This window comes from Emydura macquarii, unplaced genomic scaffold, assembly GCF_026122565.2.
Source record: "Emydura macquarii macquarii isolate MOO-44397 ecotype Brisbane River unplaced genomic scaffold, CSIRO-AGI_Emac_v2 contig_3530, whole genome shotgun sequence".
Lineage (NCBI taxonomy): Eukaryota > Metazoa > Chordata > Testudines > Chelidae > Emydura > Emydura macquarii.
Window position 1 is genome coordinate 7651805 of NW_027133667.1, and position 15897 is coordinate 7667701.

The following is a 15897-nucleotide window of genomic DNA, read 5'->3' on the forward strand; positions in this document are numbered from 1 at the left end:
CATGAATGTGTGGGAGATGAAAGGAAAAGGTGTATAAAAGGATGTTTGCCTGATCTTCACTGGGCACAGTGGGCTGACCGGATGGTGTAAACTGGATCATTATATCCCACTCATGATGTATTCCACTGTCTATTTCCTTCTGTCTTTGTTTTCAGTGGTCTCTGGGAGTGTGTGTGCGTATGACAGTGCGAGGGCCTGTTGTGTTATATGCCTCTATTTCGTACAACTGGGTTAATACTCTTGTTTGTTAGGGTTTTAAATAGTCTTCATGTCTCTATTTATGTGATTCAGCAATCTCACGGGTAAAAGTTCGATGTAGCTGTCTTAGTAAAGGACCCGTTAGTGATGTGTGCAGTTTGCAGCCAAATTAATCAAAAGGCTATAGCAGCCTTCACAGGGAGGGGCTGCCTCAGAGCAAAGGTGTAGGAGGGGAAGCCTGCTCTGGCGGCTGCCTCAGAGAGGAAGGTGGAGGAGCTGCCTCAAATCAGTGAAGGGACAGCTGCCTCTGGGGGAAGGAGGGGAATATGAACACTTTCACATCTAAACAACAAGAGTTCTGTGGCACCTTAAAGACTAACACATTTATTTGGGCATAAGATTTCATGGGCGGAAATCCACTAGGCAAAGTGTGGGGGTTCTCGGTGTGTTTCTGATAGAGCAGGGGAGCAAGTCTGGAGAAAGAGAATGCGGAGGGGGAGAAGGGGCTGGGAGGAGGAAGAGACTCTGCCTGGGCACCCTGCTGCTTCAGGGAGAGCAGTGGATGGAGACATCTTGTGCTTTGGGGGAGAGAATCATTTGCTAGATCTGAATGAGAGGTGAAGGCAAGAAGCCTGCAGTAGTCTTGCAGCAAGTTGCCATGTGATTTCCATTCCAAGTGGAGGGTGGAAGTCTTGTTACATCCAGCTCGTATTATACAAGTCAGATTACTTTTACTCTAGTAGGCTGCTCACATCTAGGTTTGGAACTCATGAATTTCAGGTTGTGCTGTTTTAGTAAACTGGGGAGGCACAAATGGGTTTTTTTTGTTTGTTTGTTTTTCTTTAGCTTAAGAGAACCCCTGGCCATGGACCAGAGATTTGAAGGTTAGGGGAAGTCACTGAAGGATTTAAAATAGAAGAGTGACATAGTCTGGACCAGGAAAAGGAGAGATGCTTTTGCTGCAACATTTAGGCCTTGTCTACACTACAAAGATAAATCATAGAATCATAGAATATTAGAGTTGGAAGGGACCTCAGGAGGTCATCTAGTCCAACCCCCTGCTCAAAGCAGGACTAACTATGTAAGGTCGACTTACATCCACCGCATTAATTACTGTAGTGGCTGATGCCCACGCTACCTTCTTTGGGCCAGTGGTGCGCGTCCTCACCAGGAACACTTCCACCGACCTAAGAGGGGCAGTGTGGGGAGCTGAGAGCCCAATCTCTCAGCTCCGTTGGCAGCTCCCTGCCGGGAGTCCAACAGTCTCTCAGACTCCTGGCGGGCTTCTCCCTTCCCCTCCTTATTCCCCACCAGGAGCCAGGGGAAGCCGCCCGGGGCTTCTCCCTGCTTGAAGCCGAGGACAACTGGGCTCTAGCTGCCTGGCTTTGATAGCCAAACAGCCGATGTCAGGAACACAGTGTCTACACTAACATGCATCACTCTAGTTGCACTGACATAAGCCCTAAGCCCCTTGTTGAGGTGGTTTTATTATATCTGTGTAGCAGGGGAGTTACATCGGTGGGAGGAGCAGTTGTGTGTACATCTCCAATGTTTTGTCGACAAAAGCTGACTGGCACTGGTGAGACCTCATCTGGAATACTGTGTGCAATTCTGGTCTCCCATGTTTAAGAAAGATGAATTAAAACTGGAACAGTGCAGAGAGTGGCTACTAAGATGGTCTGAGGAATGGAAAACCTGCCTTATGAGAGGAGACTCAAAGAGCTTGGCTTGTTTAGTCTAGCCAAAAGAAGGCTGAGGGGAGATACGTTTGTTCTCTATAAATACATCAGAGGGATAAATATCAATGATGGAGAGGAGTTATTTAAGTTAAGCACCTGTAATCATGTGGGCAGTTGCCCTTCCCCTTTTGGGTTGGAGGGAGGCCACACCACCTCACTGTGGTATTGGGATCACGGCCTAGTCCCAGGGGAATTAGCTGACCAGGTGTCAGTGTCTTGACCAATTCAATGGAGCAGAATTCCAAATAGTCTATTGGCTTCGGCCCTTACGCAGGAGTAGGCCCTTTAAGGGGTCTGTAGGTTCCGGCCCTTTGGCAGGGGCAGAGCAAGTGGCAATCTATTGCAGGGGTTAGGTGGATGCAGGCCCACCTGACTCCATCATGACCCTGCCCAGGGCCCTAACAGTGGGGGAGTGTTCTGCCACTGGGTCAGCGGGGAATCCAGCTGTAACGCGCTCATCATGCCTCCGGTGGCATTATAGCCCAATAGGAGTTGGCTGCCCCCGGGCTACTTCCTCCCTCCCCTTGGGGTGTACCTGGGTCCACGAGAAGCCCTCGGTCTCCCTGGGGTAGGTGGGCAATGGCAGATTCCCTGGTAAGCAGGGCATCTCTGGGTTCAACAGCAAAGTCAGTAGCCTGGAGCGAGCAAGGTGCGTCTGTCTTCATCACTGTCTTGGCCCCAGCTGAGCTGGAGGCCCTGCCTTTTATACTGCCTATCCTGTCTACCCACTTCTGGTGGGAGGTGTGAGGTTGGTCTGGCTCCGCCAACCTGGGCATGGAGGGGATTCCTCCCCTTCTGGCTCAGAGGGAGGCCGTCTGCCTCACTGCAGCGCCAATGTGGACCCAAGAACAAAGGTATATAAACTGTCCATTGACAAGTTTAGGCTTGAAATTAGACAAAGGTTTCTAACCATCAGAGGAGTGAAGTTCTGGAACAGCCTTCCCAGGGGAGCGGTGGGTGCAAAAAAAACAAACTGGCTTCAAGACTGCTCTTGATAAGTTTATGGATAAGTTTATTGAGGGAATGGTTTTTGCCTTCCTCTGCAGCATGGGGCACGGGACACCTGCTGGTTTAAACTAGTGTAAGTGGTGGTGTAACTTGAAGACTTTAAGCATGATTTGAGGACTTCAGTAACTCAGCCAGCGGTTGTGGGTCCATTACAGGAATGGGTGGGTGAGGTTCTGTCACCTACAATTGTCAAGAGGTCAAACCAGATCATCACAATGGTCCCTGCTGACTTTAAAGTCTATTAGACATGGGCAGGCATTTTTACCACTGTCATCTAACCACGTTTGAACTGCTTCACAAGAAACAGACTTATACCTTTGCTAGGCCAGTGGTGGAAGAAATGCTGAATATTCTCAGTATAGATGCAGCCTTAACATTGTCCCTGGTTGGAGCACATTGCTGGTTGTTTCCGTCTTTGAGCAGGAAACCTGTATGTGCTGACTCCCCAGCACCCTTTTCTCAAAACATGAGGTTGAGCTACCCCAAAACACACACTTCCCATACTACTAAGATTGTCCCCACCCCCCATTTCCCAACCCAAGTTACCATAGTGAAGAAGTTTATTCTTCCAGCAAAACCAGGGAAGATTGGAGTTGACATTTATGAAATTTCTAAGATAAAAAACAAGTCGGAAAAGACTCTCGTTTTAAAAACAGAAATCTTTCAAGTCCTCTGTAAACATCATAAATAAATAATCAAAAAAGGCACAAGCTCAGTGAAGAACAAAATCCTTTGCAGGTCACTCTCAAGGGCCCAGGCATACTATATTATTAGTTTTTATAAGCTTCATGCTTTTGCTTTGCTGTCCCCTCAGAGGACTAAAGATATTCTTCAATCCTCATATTGTATATTTGCTGCCCACCGTGTTATACATTGTGGGTAAGATTTTTCAAGCCCTTGTGTGGGTGCATGTAAGGAGGGAGAGTATACAAAGACCATCCTCCCACCTACACGCAGCCTGAATGACAGACGGTCACAGTTGCAGTCCCTGCACTCGCTTGACAAGAGGAGGTGGGACAATCTTAAAGGATGGTTCAGGATGTAAAGTTCCCATGCATGTCATGCTACTGAGGCTCACGGAGACAGTTCCACCCAAACTCTGCATGGTGTTGGACATTTCTGAGTCCCTCCTATGCAGGTCATTGGCTAAAGTCCACAGTTTTGCCCTGTGTTATATTTTCTTTTTTCTGTTGGGGTGGCTCACATGAAGACTACATGCCCTTGTGCCAGATGTGCATGACTCTGCACTTGTCTTTGAACCTCATCAGATTTCTTTTGGCCCAATCCTCCAATTTGTCTAGGTCACTCTGTATCCTATCCCTACCTTCCAGGGTATCTATCACTCCCCCTAGCTTAGTGTCATCTGCAAACTTGCTGAGGGTGCAATCCACCCCATCCTCCAGATCATTAATAAAGATGTTAAACAAAACCGGCCTCAGGACCGACTCCTGGGGAACTCCGCTTGTGACCGGTTGCCAGCTAGACATGGAGCCATTGATCACTACTCGTTGAGCCCTATGCTCTAGCCAGTTCTCTATCCATTTTATAGTCCATTCATCCAACCCATACTTCTTCAACTTGCTGATAAGAATACTGTGGGAGACTGTATCAAAAGCTTTGCTAAAGTTAACTTTATATTTGTGTTGGTGTGTCTTCATTTCTTATTTTAATGTTTTGTATTAGTTTAATTGTATGGCAGTTTTCTGCCTGTTGATTTATGTTCCATATAAATGTTTCAAAGAAATAGTATCACACTTCAGAATCCAATGGCCAAATTCGGTGGTCTTTGCTATTTTCTCCCTCAGGCAAAACTTCCACTAAAAATATATTCTCATATTACAAATGCAGCTAAATGTCAGCTGAGCTAGATTTACTGTTTAAATGGCAAAACAGCTAGTTAAATTTGTAGATGTGCAAAGAAGAACAAATGCATAAGAGACACAGAATGTAAAGTTATTGAAGAATTCCATGGAAAAAGTTCATGGTGTTATTAATTGGGTTAAACCTTGTTTACATTTGGTGGGTGTAACCGCTGCACTTCCTTTAAGATAGTAGAAACAGGTCAGGTCCTTGATGACATAATAGCAGTCACTGCCCAAAACAGAGGCACATCCAAGGCCACTGAACAATGTAGGCATTGTTAGGTCTTGGGGCCTTGCTATGCATTGTTTGAGTGTGAAGAATGTGGATGAGACACAAGCAGAGAGGCACTCAGAAACAGAGGCAGTCCAAATGCAGCATGGAAAAAAACCCACTGTGTGACCCTGAGAGACGTGTGGAAGTGTGCTTTTGGATTGGATGCTGGCTAAATGAGGTTTGGGTCCATGAGCAAGGAAGCTCCCTCCTGTTGTTTGCTTCCTCTTGTGTTCAGGGAAACAGGACTTTGTACAGTTTTTGTCAATAAACAAAACTGCATTAAATAAGTAGCTGACTCCATCACCAGTGTCTCCTTCCAACAAAAACCTACAAGACCCCGTATTTTTGGCTAATCACTTGGTTGAAGGAAGGTGGGGTGGTAACATTAGGTTAATTGGGAATCAACAAAGCAAAATTTACCATCTTTATAAATGTATCTGTATCTAACTTCTGGTTTATGATGAAATATACAGTTTGATGAAATATACAAACCACTGGAAACTCATTCATGTGGTTCTTTTGGTTCATATTGTTATCAAAGCATTCTGATTTTAAAATGTCAAGTGTAGCCGATATAGTTTTGTGGGCTGTCTTTTTCCTCTGTATTGTATGGATAGATTAACTACATTGATTGAATGTACTACATTTTACTAGTTTCAAATTCGTATGAATGGTCTGAAGATTTACATTACAATACCTTTCTAGTAAACGTCTGTTTATCTGGTTATAAAGCACTACTTGGGCGTGTCTGCACTGGAGAAATTTTCTAACCAGTTCTAAAACTGATTAGAATCAGAGTGTACTCCTGGTTTTATGCAACTAAAGAAAGCCTGACCCATTTTAAAAGATGGTTGTATGCAGTGTTGTTGTAGCTGTGTTGGTTCCAGGATATTAGAGAGACAAGGTGGGTGAGGTAATATCTTTTATTGGATCAACTTCTGTTGGTGAAAGAGACAAGCTTTCAAGCCTAGAAGAGCTCTGCGTAGCTTGAAAGTTTGTCTCTCTAACAACAGACGTTGGTCCAATAAAAGATATTACCTCACCCACTTTGTCCATCCCAATTTAAAAGAGCCAGTTTCAAAACCACAGTGGGCCCAATTCACCTTTGGTGAAAATGTCAGTGAAGCTGTGCCTACTTATACTAGCAATGCATTTGGCTCTATTTTTTAAAAATGCGTTTTTTCCATTTGAATTTTATATATCGTTAAAGGCTAGCAGAAATAAAATATTAAGTAGAAGGAAGATTGCAAAGACTTACCTACACTACCCTTTTTCAGAAAATCTCCCTGTGGCACACCTCAACCATTAGTAAGAACAGGAGGAGTGCTAATTCAGACGAAGAATGGCATCTTTCAACGCCCTATCTAATGCTCGCATTGTTGCTATTTCTGGCAGAACTGCACTGGTGGCATTGCAATAGTTGATTTCTCAACAAAAAGCTAGTGTAGACACAGCCCGAATGTGGCAGTCATGGAGCAAGAATGTGCTACAACAGGACATTTTTATCTTCTAGATTTTAAACTAGTAAATAAAGCAAATATATATGTGTATGTATATATATATATATATATATATATATATATATATATATGTATAACTCTCCTGTGTCAGTTCAGAAGAGAAGAAATTACATTAGTGGCTTCCATGTAGTCTAAAGTACAGGGCATGTAAAAAGTGTGTAAGTTCAATAACTAGAAATACATTTTCCACTTCTCTGGGATTGGTTGCATTACCGCACTGCATGCCTCATAGCACCCTCTCTGGTTGTCCTTCCAAAATTACTGTTTTAAAAAAGATATGTACCTGCCATTCTTTAATCTTTAATACCAATAACAGAAATATTTTTTTCTAGGTTACTGATGACGGTGTCCTAGCACTAGTTAGTGGAATGTGTTCAAAGAATTTAAAGGTAACTCACTTAGCCTCTTCTAAGTACAAAGCAACATGAAAAGGAAGTATATTTGTACGTTTTTAAAATTCCAGAGGAAAAATCTTAAATATTATCAAGTTATGCACTGACATTTGCATGCACAATTACCATGATTGTGGGCATGAGTCAAGTATTAGGCAGCCTTCAAGTCACCAGCTTTTATGGAGAATTGTCCCTGGTACAAGGTTAGAGTGAAATGATACACTTAAGAGGAATCAACAGTGACAGGAGCCTTTGTTATGAGAATATTTAGGGAGGTTTTAGGCTGACATCTAGCATAACAACTGCTCCTGCCCATTGTTCCTAAAATAGATGTAGGTCATTTCTTGGCCAGAGGTTCTTAGGCTGCATGAGTACTGGTATCTTTCAGGTTGCTGGTACTTGCTCCAATTCCAGCAGCAGTTCTAGAAGATCCTCAACCAGTTGTTTTCAGAAGCTGCAGTCGGGTATTATTAAATTTTCCCCCTTTAGCAACAAGCATTAACGGCAATGCCTCCTGCTGCCACAATCAATCTGAATATAACAGCAAGGGAGAAGAGTCTTCTCCTTCCAAAAGCTATGCTTGCATTTAAAATGCTACAGCATCACGGCAACAGGAGAGGTTCTCCCATAGCTGTAGTTAATCCAACCCCTATAGGCAGCAGTTAGGTCGATGGAAAAATTCTTCCATCAACCTGGCACCGTCTGTGCCAGGGGTTGGGTTTGCATAGCTACGTCTCTCAGGGGTTGTGGATTTTTCACATCCTTGAGAGACTTAGCTGTGCTGATATAAATGTTCCTTGTAGACTAGCCCAAAGTGGAACAAAAAATTGTTCTTCAAGACTCAGGTCCTTTTTACAGTAGGATTTTTTATATCTGCGTAGCTGCAGTAAGGTAACTTTCATGTTTGGAGGGTTATATAGATATTGGCGGTCATATACAATGCAAAATATTAACAATATACAGGTAAGTGAAAACAATGCACGCAAAATCTCATTAATTTTATGAAGTTTAAACACCAAACATTCACATAAATTTAACAGCCTCTTTTGATTATCTGCTAATACACAAGTGAATTGGCCTGACTTCCAGCTGAGAGTGTCCGCACTACCACTGTTGTCGATATAGCTTACGTCACTCAGGAGTGTGGGTTTTTCCCCCCCCACACCGCTGAGTGACATAAGTTATAACAACAGAAGCGCTGGTGTGGACGGCGCTATATTGATGGGAGAGCTTCTCCTACCAACATAGTTACCACTGCTCGTTGGGGGTGGTTTAATTATGTCAATGGGAGAGCTCTCTCCTGTCGGCATAGAGCGGCTACATGAGAGATCTTGCTGTGGAGCAGCTGCATCGGTACAGCTGTGCCTTTGTGAGCTCTCTAGTGTAAACATGGCCTGAGCCTACAGTTTTGACCAGAGCTGACATCAGTGTCACAGAATACTTTACCAAACCAATCTAACAAGTGAAGAAGTGAGTGCAGCGCAATTCACTCCCAATTCAACTGTTCAAAACCCTATATAGGGAAAGAGTTTTGGGGCAAAGAAATTCTTTCACATCATAAATTTAACTGTGAGTTTTATCTTTGGTGTCTCAGTTTACTTAATTGATAAGTAAAAGATATAATAACTAATCCATTATTACCAAAATCATCCATGAAAACAATTGACTCTTATTGATTCATTTCTAAGTCAATGATTGATTATCCCATCAATTAGAAAACTCATGTGGATGATAGAGGAACCTTGTCAATCACAGCAAACATCTGTAGTAATAGGCAGCCTTGTTAATCAACAGTGTTTCATCAATCACAGAACATATGTAATGATAAACATTTTTTGTCAGTTAGCATTGTCCCTCTTTGTCCATCTGGACACAATTCTTCATAGGTCAGTAGATTCAGAGAATCAGATACTACTAATTCCTTTATTGACTACGTACATTTCTTCATTTCATTACTGTGACATTTTGGGGATCACCCAGATCAGTAAGCGGGTCTGTCACCACAACGTTCGGTGCTCTAATGCCGTGCTGCTATGTCACAGAGCCCTGACACCAGTATCCAGCCCACAAGCATAAAGGTCTCACACTGCCTTCCACCAGCCTAATTAGCCCTCGCAGGGTGACCTCAACAGCCCGTGCTGTCCTGAGTCTCCCTAAATCCATCCACCACAGGCTCTTAACTATCAGACACTTGATCTTTTCCCCTTTGATTAGTCACCCCCAAAGGCATGAAACCAGACTCCCAGACGCTAGCTTGCTTTGGCACACATGCTCTATACAGTTTGCACACCAGAGACCTGCTTGACATAAAAATAAACAATGTATTTAATAGAAAAAAAATCATAGATTAAAAAATGAAATAGCAAGGGAAGCAAACAGGTTATATAGAAAATAAACACACAAATGCAACTTCTGGCTTTACACTTTTAAATTAGATTAAAAATCCCTTTTCTAATAAAAGTTACCTATTGCCTTGGAACAGTTTTCCAGTGTACCTCCTAACTGTAGGGGAGATCCAGCGTTTCACAGACAGCTTCCAGCCTAAATGCTATCACTCAGCTTGTGGATACTCTTCTATTCAAACCCCTTCCATTTTTAATGGTTTGCAGGGTTTGTTTTATTTTTTCCTTCAGTCACTATAGATCCTCAAAGTGAGGAAAACTCCCTCCTTTCTTAGGCCTGGTCCTACACTAGGAATTTAAATAATATAGTGAAAAATCCACCCCCTGAGGAACATAGCTATACTGACCTAACCCCGGGTGTAGACAGCACTAGATCAATGGAAGAATTTTTCTGTTGACCTAGCTATCACCTCTTGGGAAGATGGATTACTTATGCCGATGTGAGACTCCCTCCCATCAGTGTAGGTAGTGTTTACATTGAAGCACTTCAGCAGTGCAGCTATACTGTGCTGCTTTAGCATTTTAAGTGAAAACATACCCTTAGTTTTCCAAGACTGGGGTTTTTCTTTTCAGTTTCAAGTTGTTTCAGTGTTTTCCCATTAACTTGAATATTAATTGTTTGTCTCTTCCTGGGTTGTACAATGCTTGGTCTCATCTGGTTGGACAGGCAGCCTCTCCCTGTCTGACTGCCTCACTATGAGGGGGGAACGTTGCAGCACAAATGATGAGCTCGGTTTTAAATATACACAAATACATAGCCTCAGTCTGTACACATCTCATAGTGACCATCAAGTTCAGAACATTACAAGTTTTCATACAAGACCTTGCTCAATACACTTCTATAGCACAATAATATAGAATGCAGTCAGTTGGTTGAGTTGCTCATTTTTAGAGTTTAAACCTTTTGTTCTCCTCTTGGGATGTCTGGACCCTGATTGTCACAGTTACCTACTAAGGTTCAACCTAAGCACCAAGAGCTTTTTAGTTTGATAGGTACAGAGCATCAGATTTGTAGATACAAAAGAGTTTGTTTTATACACACACAGGATTTTGTGTGTGTGTGTGTATATATGTGCATAAAAAGGGCTTCATTTTCATAGTTAATTTAGAGAGTTGGATATTTAACTTAATAATCACCATCTGTGTGGATTAATGAAATTAGAATAGTAAAAGAACATAAAAGTTGTGTTTTAGAAGTTCTAGATGTGGTTACCAGGTTTTTGCTCTCATAATAGGAGATCCACATGGAACGCTGTGTGACTCTGACAGATGTAGCTGTGGAAGCTGTTCTGACCTGCTGTCCGGAGATATACATTCTGCTGTTTCATGGATGCCCACTGATAACTGGTTAGTCAAGTCAAGCAGATAGCTAGCAAAGTGTTCACTCCAAAGTCAGTCCAAAATATGGCACAGGGAAATGTGTCTTTTTTTCTGTGCGGAAAGCACCTACCAAGTTGTGGATACTCCTGGAAACAAATAACAAATGATTGTTAATGATAGTGCTGTAAATAAACATGGGATTTTCCAAAACAGCAAGGCAAGGGTCCTGCCTCTAAGAACTGGCAATTGAACAGAGAAAAAACCAAGACACAACAGGTCAGGCATATGTGGGTGTGTCCGAATGTTCCTCTGTGCCCCCATTAGGAGGTGTGCACCCCACAGTCTGAGGACCTCTGGTGTAGACACAACATCGGTGGAGAGATTGCAAAAGAAATAGGTTTTAAAGTGCCGTTCTGCTCTGAAAATTTACTGTGTAAAATTAATAACTTATTTAAAAGGCTTTAATAGGTTTCTCTTTGATTTGTTGTAGCCTTGTTTCCAGTCTTGATATGGAGCTGAGACTATATATTGGTGTCAGTAGTGGTTGATATCCTCCTAGTGACTTTTAGGTCCTCAAGCAGGTCAGTGGCACAGGCGGGAATAGGAACTCGTTTTTTCTGATTGCCAGTCAAGTCCACTATCCACCTGACTATGCCATCTTCCATTTGTTCTTAGTTTTCAGAAGTGACCTGTCTGATTTGTCCATATAACAGTCACCTCACACAATAATTGGCTCTGTAGAAATTGGTAAATATATTGCACAGAACTGGATTCTGATTTTCACGCAGATGTAAATCAGGAGGAACTCCACTGAAGTCAGTGGAGTTATGCTAATGTGAGAAGAGATTCAGGCTGTTAGTATTCTAATATACAATATTTCTTATGTTCAGGAGGGCTGAGTTATAGCTGCTTTGGGAACCATAACTTTGCCTTTCCTGAGTCTTTTCTGATTATTAAAATTCCAGTTTTTAACTGTGCCTTAACATATAGTGGCTTTGCATTTGGTAAAACTAATATCAAGCGTAACTAATTAGCAAGCTATGAATAAACTCACTCATGTGGAAAAGATGATGCAAACAGGGGTGCAGTGGGGGGGCAGGCAATTCCCCTCCCCCCCATCCCCTGACTGGAGCTGGAAACTTGGCTCAGCGACACTTCTGTCATGACCAAGAACAGGTGGCTGAACCAAATCTGAGTATCACTGCAACCCCATGCACCTGCTCTCCCTCCTCCATATCCCGCCCATCACCACCTCTGCCATCTTTCCAGCACCCATGGGCATTGGGAACCCCCAGTCCTCAGAAGGGTAGGCAAATTGGATCTGGGCTTTTGACACTTCTTGGGGAAGTGGAGACGCAGGAGGAGGATGGAATCGGGCTCCCAGAACTGCCTTGCCTCTGCTGGGGATGGTGCTTTTCAGCCTGACTACCTCTCAGGGCTGGGTGTGGGGCAGGGAGAGCTCAGCCTGGAACTGCGTGTGGGAGCAGCAGGAGGGGAGTGTATGGAGCTAATTGCAGGGGGAGGGGAAAACACGACACTTGGGGCTGGGTGCAGAGTTGGGGAGGGAGAGCGCTGCCCCTCTTCCTTAGGAAAACTATAGTTGTGCTCCTGGATGCAAGTTTAAACTGTAATTCCAAATACGTGAAGTGAATTGAGTTGATGAAAAGATAGAAAAAAGCAGTTCTCTTTGGAGATTGGATGCAAAGTATCTTAACCCCCATTCAGGAAAGGACTTAACTAGATGCTTTAGTTTTAAACACCTTCTTAAGTGTTCTCGTTTATTGAGGCCTTAGTTAGGATTTACCCTTGAGGTGGTTCAGCTGGATTCAATTTTTAATTGTTTTGTTGGGCCTTTTATTTTCTTTTTGAGTTTCTACCTTAAAAATTAGAACGTGGTGCTCTTGTCTTAGTGTTATGTGATCTTCTGGTTGTCCTGGGATTGTCATTTTCTGTTGTACAGTGCCTGGAACAATGAGGTCCCCAGTCTGCTAGCACAATATAAATGTTACATAGCAATACAATGTTGGTCTTGGCCCTGGAATTACTTAGAACTTTAAACTTGGGGAAAAAAGCAAAAAATCTGTTCATCTTTTTTTATTAGTGCACTAGAAAAGCCTCTTAAGTAGGTGCTAAAATCAACATCTTTGCCTGTCATTCTGATCATGTCATTCCCCCCCCCCCCTACAAAATCTTCCACTGATTCCCCTTTTTCCTCTGCATCAAGCTCAAGCTTCTTGTATTTACTTTCAAAGCTCTTCCCAACTTTGCTCCTTACTGCTTATCCATAATTTTCTTTTATCTCTCTGCCTCCTCATCTCCACCACAGATGCTAGCCTGGTCTGCCCATTGGTTCATTCCTCCCATAACCATCTTTGCACCTTCTTCTGTGCTGCCACTTGTATATGGAACGCTATCCTTGAGTTGATCAGCAAGCCACTACCCTCTTCTCTTTCAAACCACCTCAAGACCCACTGCTTTTCTAATGCCTACCAAAAAAAGGCCAACTAGTACTGAATAGGGTGGGGGGTAGTTGAGTGTATTTATTAAATAATAAAAGAAAACAAAAAGCCTACCTTGGCAACAGCTGTCCTTGTAATCTAGTGTCTGGTTGCTTGATGGTGCTTTTTTATTATAGGTATAAAGAAGAAGCAGCACAATTTTGAACTATTAGAGATACAAAAGTATCTGAAATGTGATTTTTTTTTAAATTTTTTTTTTCAAATGTCCATTCCTGGAATATGGAGCAAACAAAACAAAACAAAAAATCCATCTTTTTCACTAATGACAAATGAAACAAAAATGAAGAAATTATTCCTGTATCTTGTACTACCAAATTATTTGGTTTTGCACAGCATTTCTATACATTATAAACCATTAATCATTTTTTTCTTGTGTTTTTTTTCAGATCGTTCCCGAGAAGCCTTGGAGCAATTAGTTGGACCAAACAAAATTAAGCAAGTGACATGGACTGTTTATTGATTTATATATAAAGTTCCCAGATGGTACAGCTTTTTCAGGAAACAACCATCTCTGGGGAACAGCTTTTTCTCTGGTAACCATTGTCTTTTGTAATATCAGATTCCTTCATTCTTTGTTTCCACTAGAGCTCTCTGTCAGCATCCAAGTCCTTTCATGTCCTAGATGTGTCTGTCAATGCCCTGTTAATTGATACTTCCTGTAATTAAAGCAATGTCTCTCTCTACGTCACAGGGCTGATAATCTTTTTGGGTGAAAAACACAGTCCACACCAATTTAACAAGTGTAATTCATTTTAAAGCTTTATTAAGAGAATTTTAGGATGGTATATTACCACCTTAATTATCGCACAAAACATATGCAGAACAGATAAAGCAGGAGAGGAGAGTGATCAGTTACCCAGTTCTAGGGCACAGGTGGGCTGTTTCTTTCATCACCAGGGCCGTACAAGTTTGGTCTTGTTGCTCCAATCATTAACAGTTCACCTCTTTTTATATGCTTACATAACTCCTACATCCTGCATGCCCATATCTAATCAGTCATTTCCTTTGGCCATATTTAATATATGTCATGCTCTCTCTCTCTACATATATATGCTTCATTTTATACAAAACACCTTTCTAAATGGTTCCTTCAAATCAATCACATGAAGCTCCTCATGCATAATGAACATGTCATCTTACCCGTTCACCCTATTCAGATGTTCCCTGTTAATTTTAATTTCTGGTTTTCCGCCTTTGATGGTTTGGGTGCACAGTGGCTTGTTTTTCTCAAGCATCCTATTAATTTAAATTTATCAAGTATCCGTTTTTCTTTTCTTTTAGGCCACGTCTACACTAGCACTTACATCAGCAAATCTTTTGTTGCTCAGGGATGTGAAAAAACATCCCCCCCCCCCCCCCCCCCCCCCAAGCAACAAGTTTTGCTGGTGTAAAAGCTCACATGCAGAAAACGCTCTCCCGTCGACATAGCTGCCACTGCTTGTTGAACTAGTTTTATTATGTCAGCGGTAGCGCTCCCAGCAGCATGACGTGGCTACAGGAGCGCTCTTACAGTTATAAGCTTAAGTGTAGACAAGTCCTCAGTTAAGACACACTGAGATTTTAGAAGAAATGTTCTACTAAACAGATGTATGCTAATGTTAAACAACTCAATTTTCCACTCTTAATAAAGGTGACACAACTTAACATTATTATTACAAATTGTTCTTAAGCCTTGCTAAGGGGTTGGTTCACTTAACAATAGACCTTAACAATAGGCCCTTTGTCCTAATGGTCAGCAGATTCAGGCTTGGCCTTAACTCTTACTTAATATATGTAATTAATATGACCCTCTAATGTTTCGATTCTCCAACAAAATTTCATTAAGAAAATAGTTTAAAATGATTATTATTGGTATTATAGTAATGCCTGGGGGCCCCAGGTAAGAATCAGTAATGCCTGGCACCCCATTGTACTAGATATTGTACAGACATGGTAAAAACACTGTCCCTGCCCTAGAGAGCTTACCAGCCAATACTTAGCTTTATGCATATGTGGCTCCATTGGAAGTCCCAAGTATCAAGTTAAGCACATGCATAAGTGTTTGCAGGATTGGGACCTAAGTCTATGACTAGATGCAACAGATGGATAGAACAGGTAAAGAGAGGGGAGAGTAACAGTAAAACAAACATGTTCTGCATAATAAGCTGTAGTCTCACTTTACCACTTGTTTAGCTGTCATTTTCCACAGGCCCAGCTATGTTTACCTTCAAGTCTTATTCCTTAAGCCATTTTTCATGCTGCTCCTTTTGGCATTGATTTACCATCAGGAGTGTATTTGGATTTTTATAAACCCAAAAGCACAGCGCGTAGGCAGTTAAAAGTGAAGTTGTCTTCAGGACCTTAATGTGGTTTAAGAAACTTAAGAACTTTTCAAAACTATTCAGAACTATTTCAAAACTATCCAGACTAATAATGATGACCCAACAGGAAAATTCTGTATACTGGTAAATACTCAGTTCCCTTGGCTTTTACCTGTATTCATATGTGGAAGTGCTCACTTGGAAAGACTGAAGCAAATGCTGGGCTGCAGAGGTATAGCTGAGGTCAGAATTAGGACCAGTGGACCAAATACTTTGACTTACAGCCTGTACATTCTCCCGTCAGTGGGTACAAAGCAGCACAGCCTACGTTCCAATTTGCGTAACTGACTAAAGCTCCAGTAG

General features: G+C 42.1%; 1 protein-coding gene across 2 annotated transcripts in view; it reads left to right on the forward strand.

Annotated features, from left to right (window-relative positions):
- The window catches only part of AMN1 (antagonist of mitotic exit network 1 homolog), a 53172-nt gene extending 39255 nt beyond the window's left edge, over positions 1-13917 (forward strand). For both annotated transcript variants that reach the window (XM_067536180.1, XM_067536179.1), the window contains exons 5-7: positions 6934-6990; positions 10631-10742; positions 13621-13917. In XM_067536180.1, the coding sequence (XP_067392281.1) occupies positions 6934-6990; positions 10631-10742; positions 13621-13694 (243 nt within the window). In that variant the 3' untranslated portion in view covers positions 13695-13917. The remainder of the gene's footprint in view (positions 1-6933; positions 6991-10630; positions 10743-13620) is intronic.
- Positions 13918-15897: the final 1980 nt, after the last annotated feature.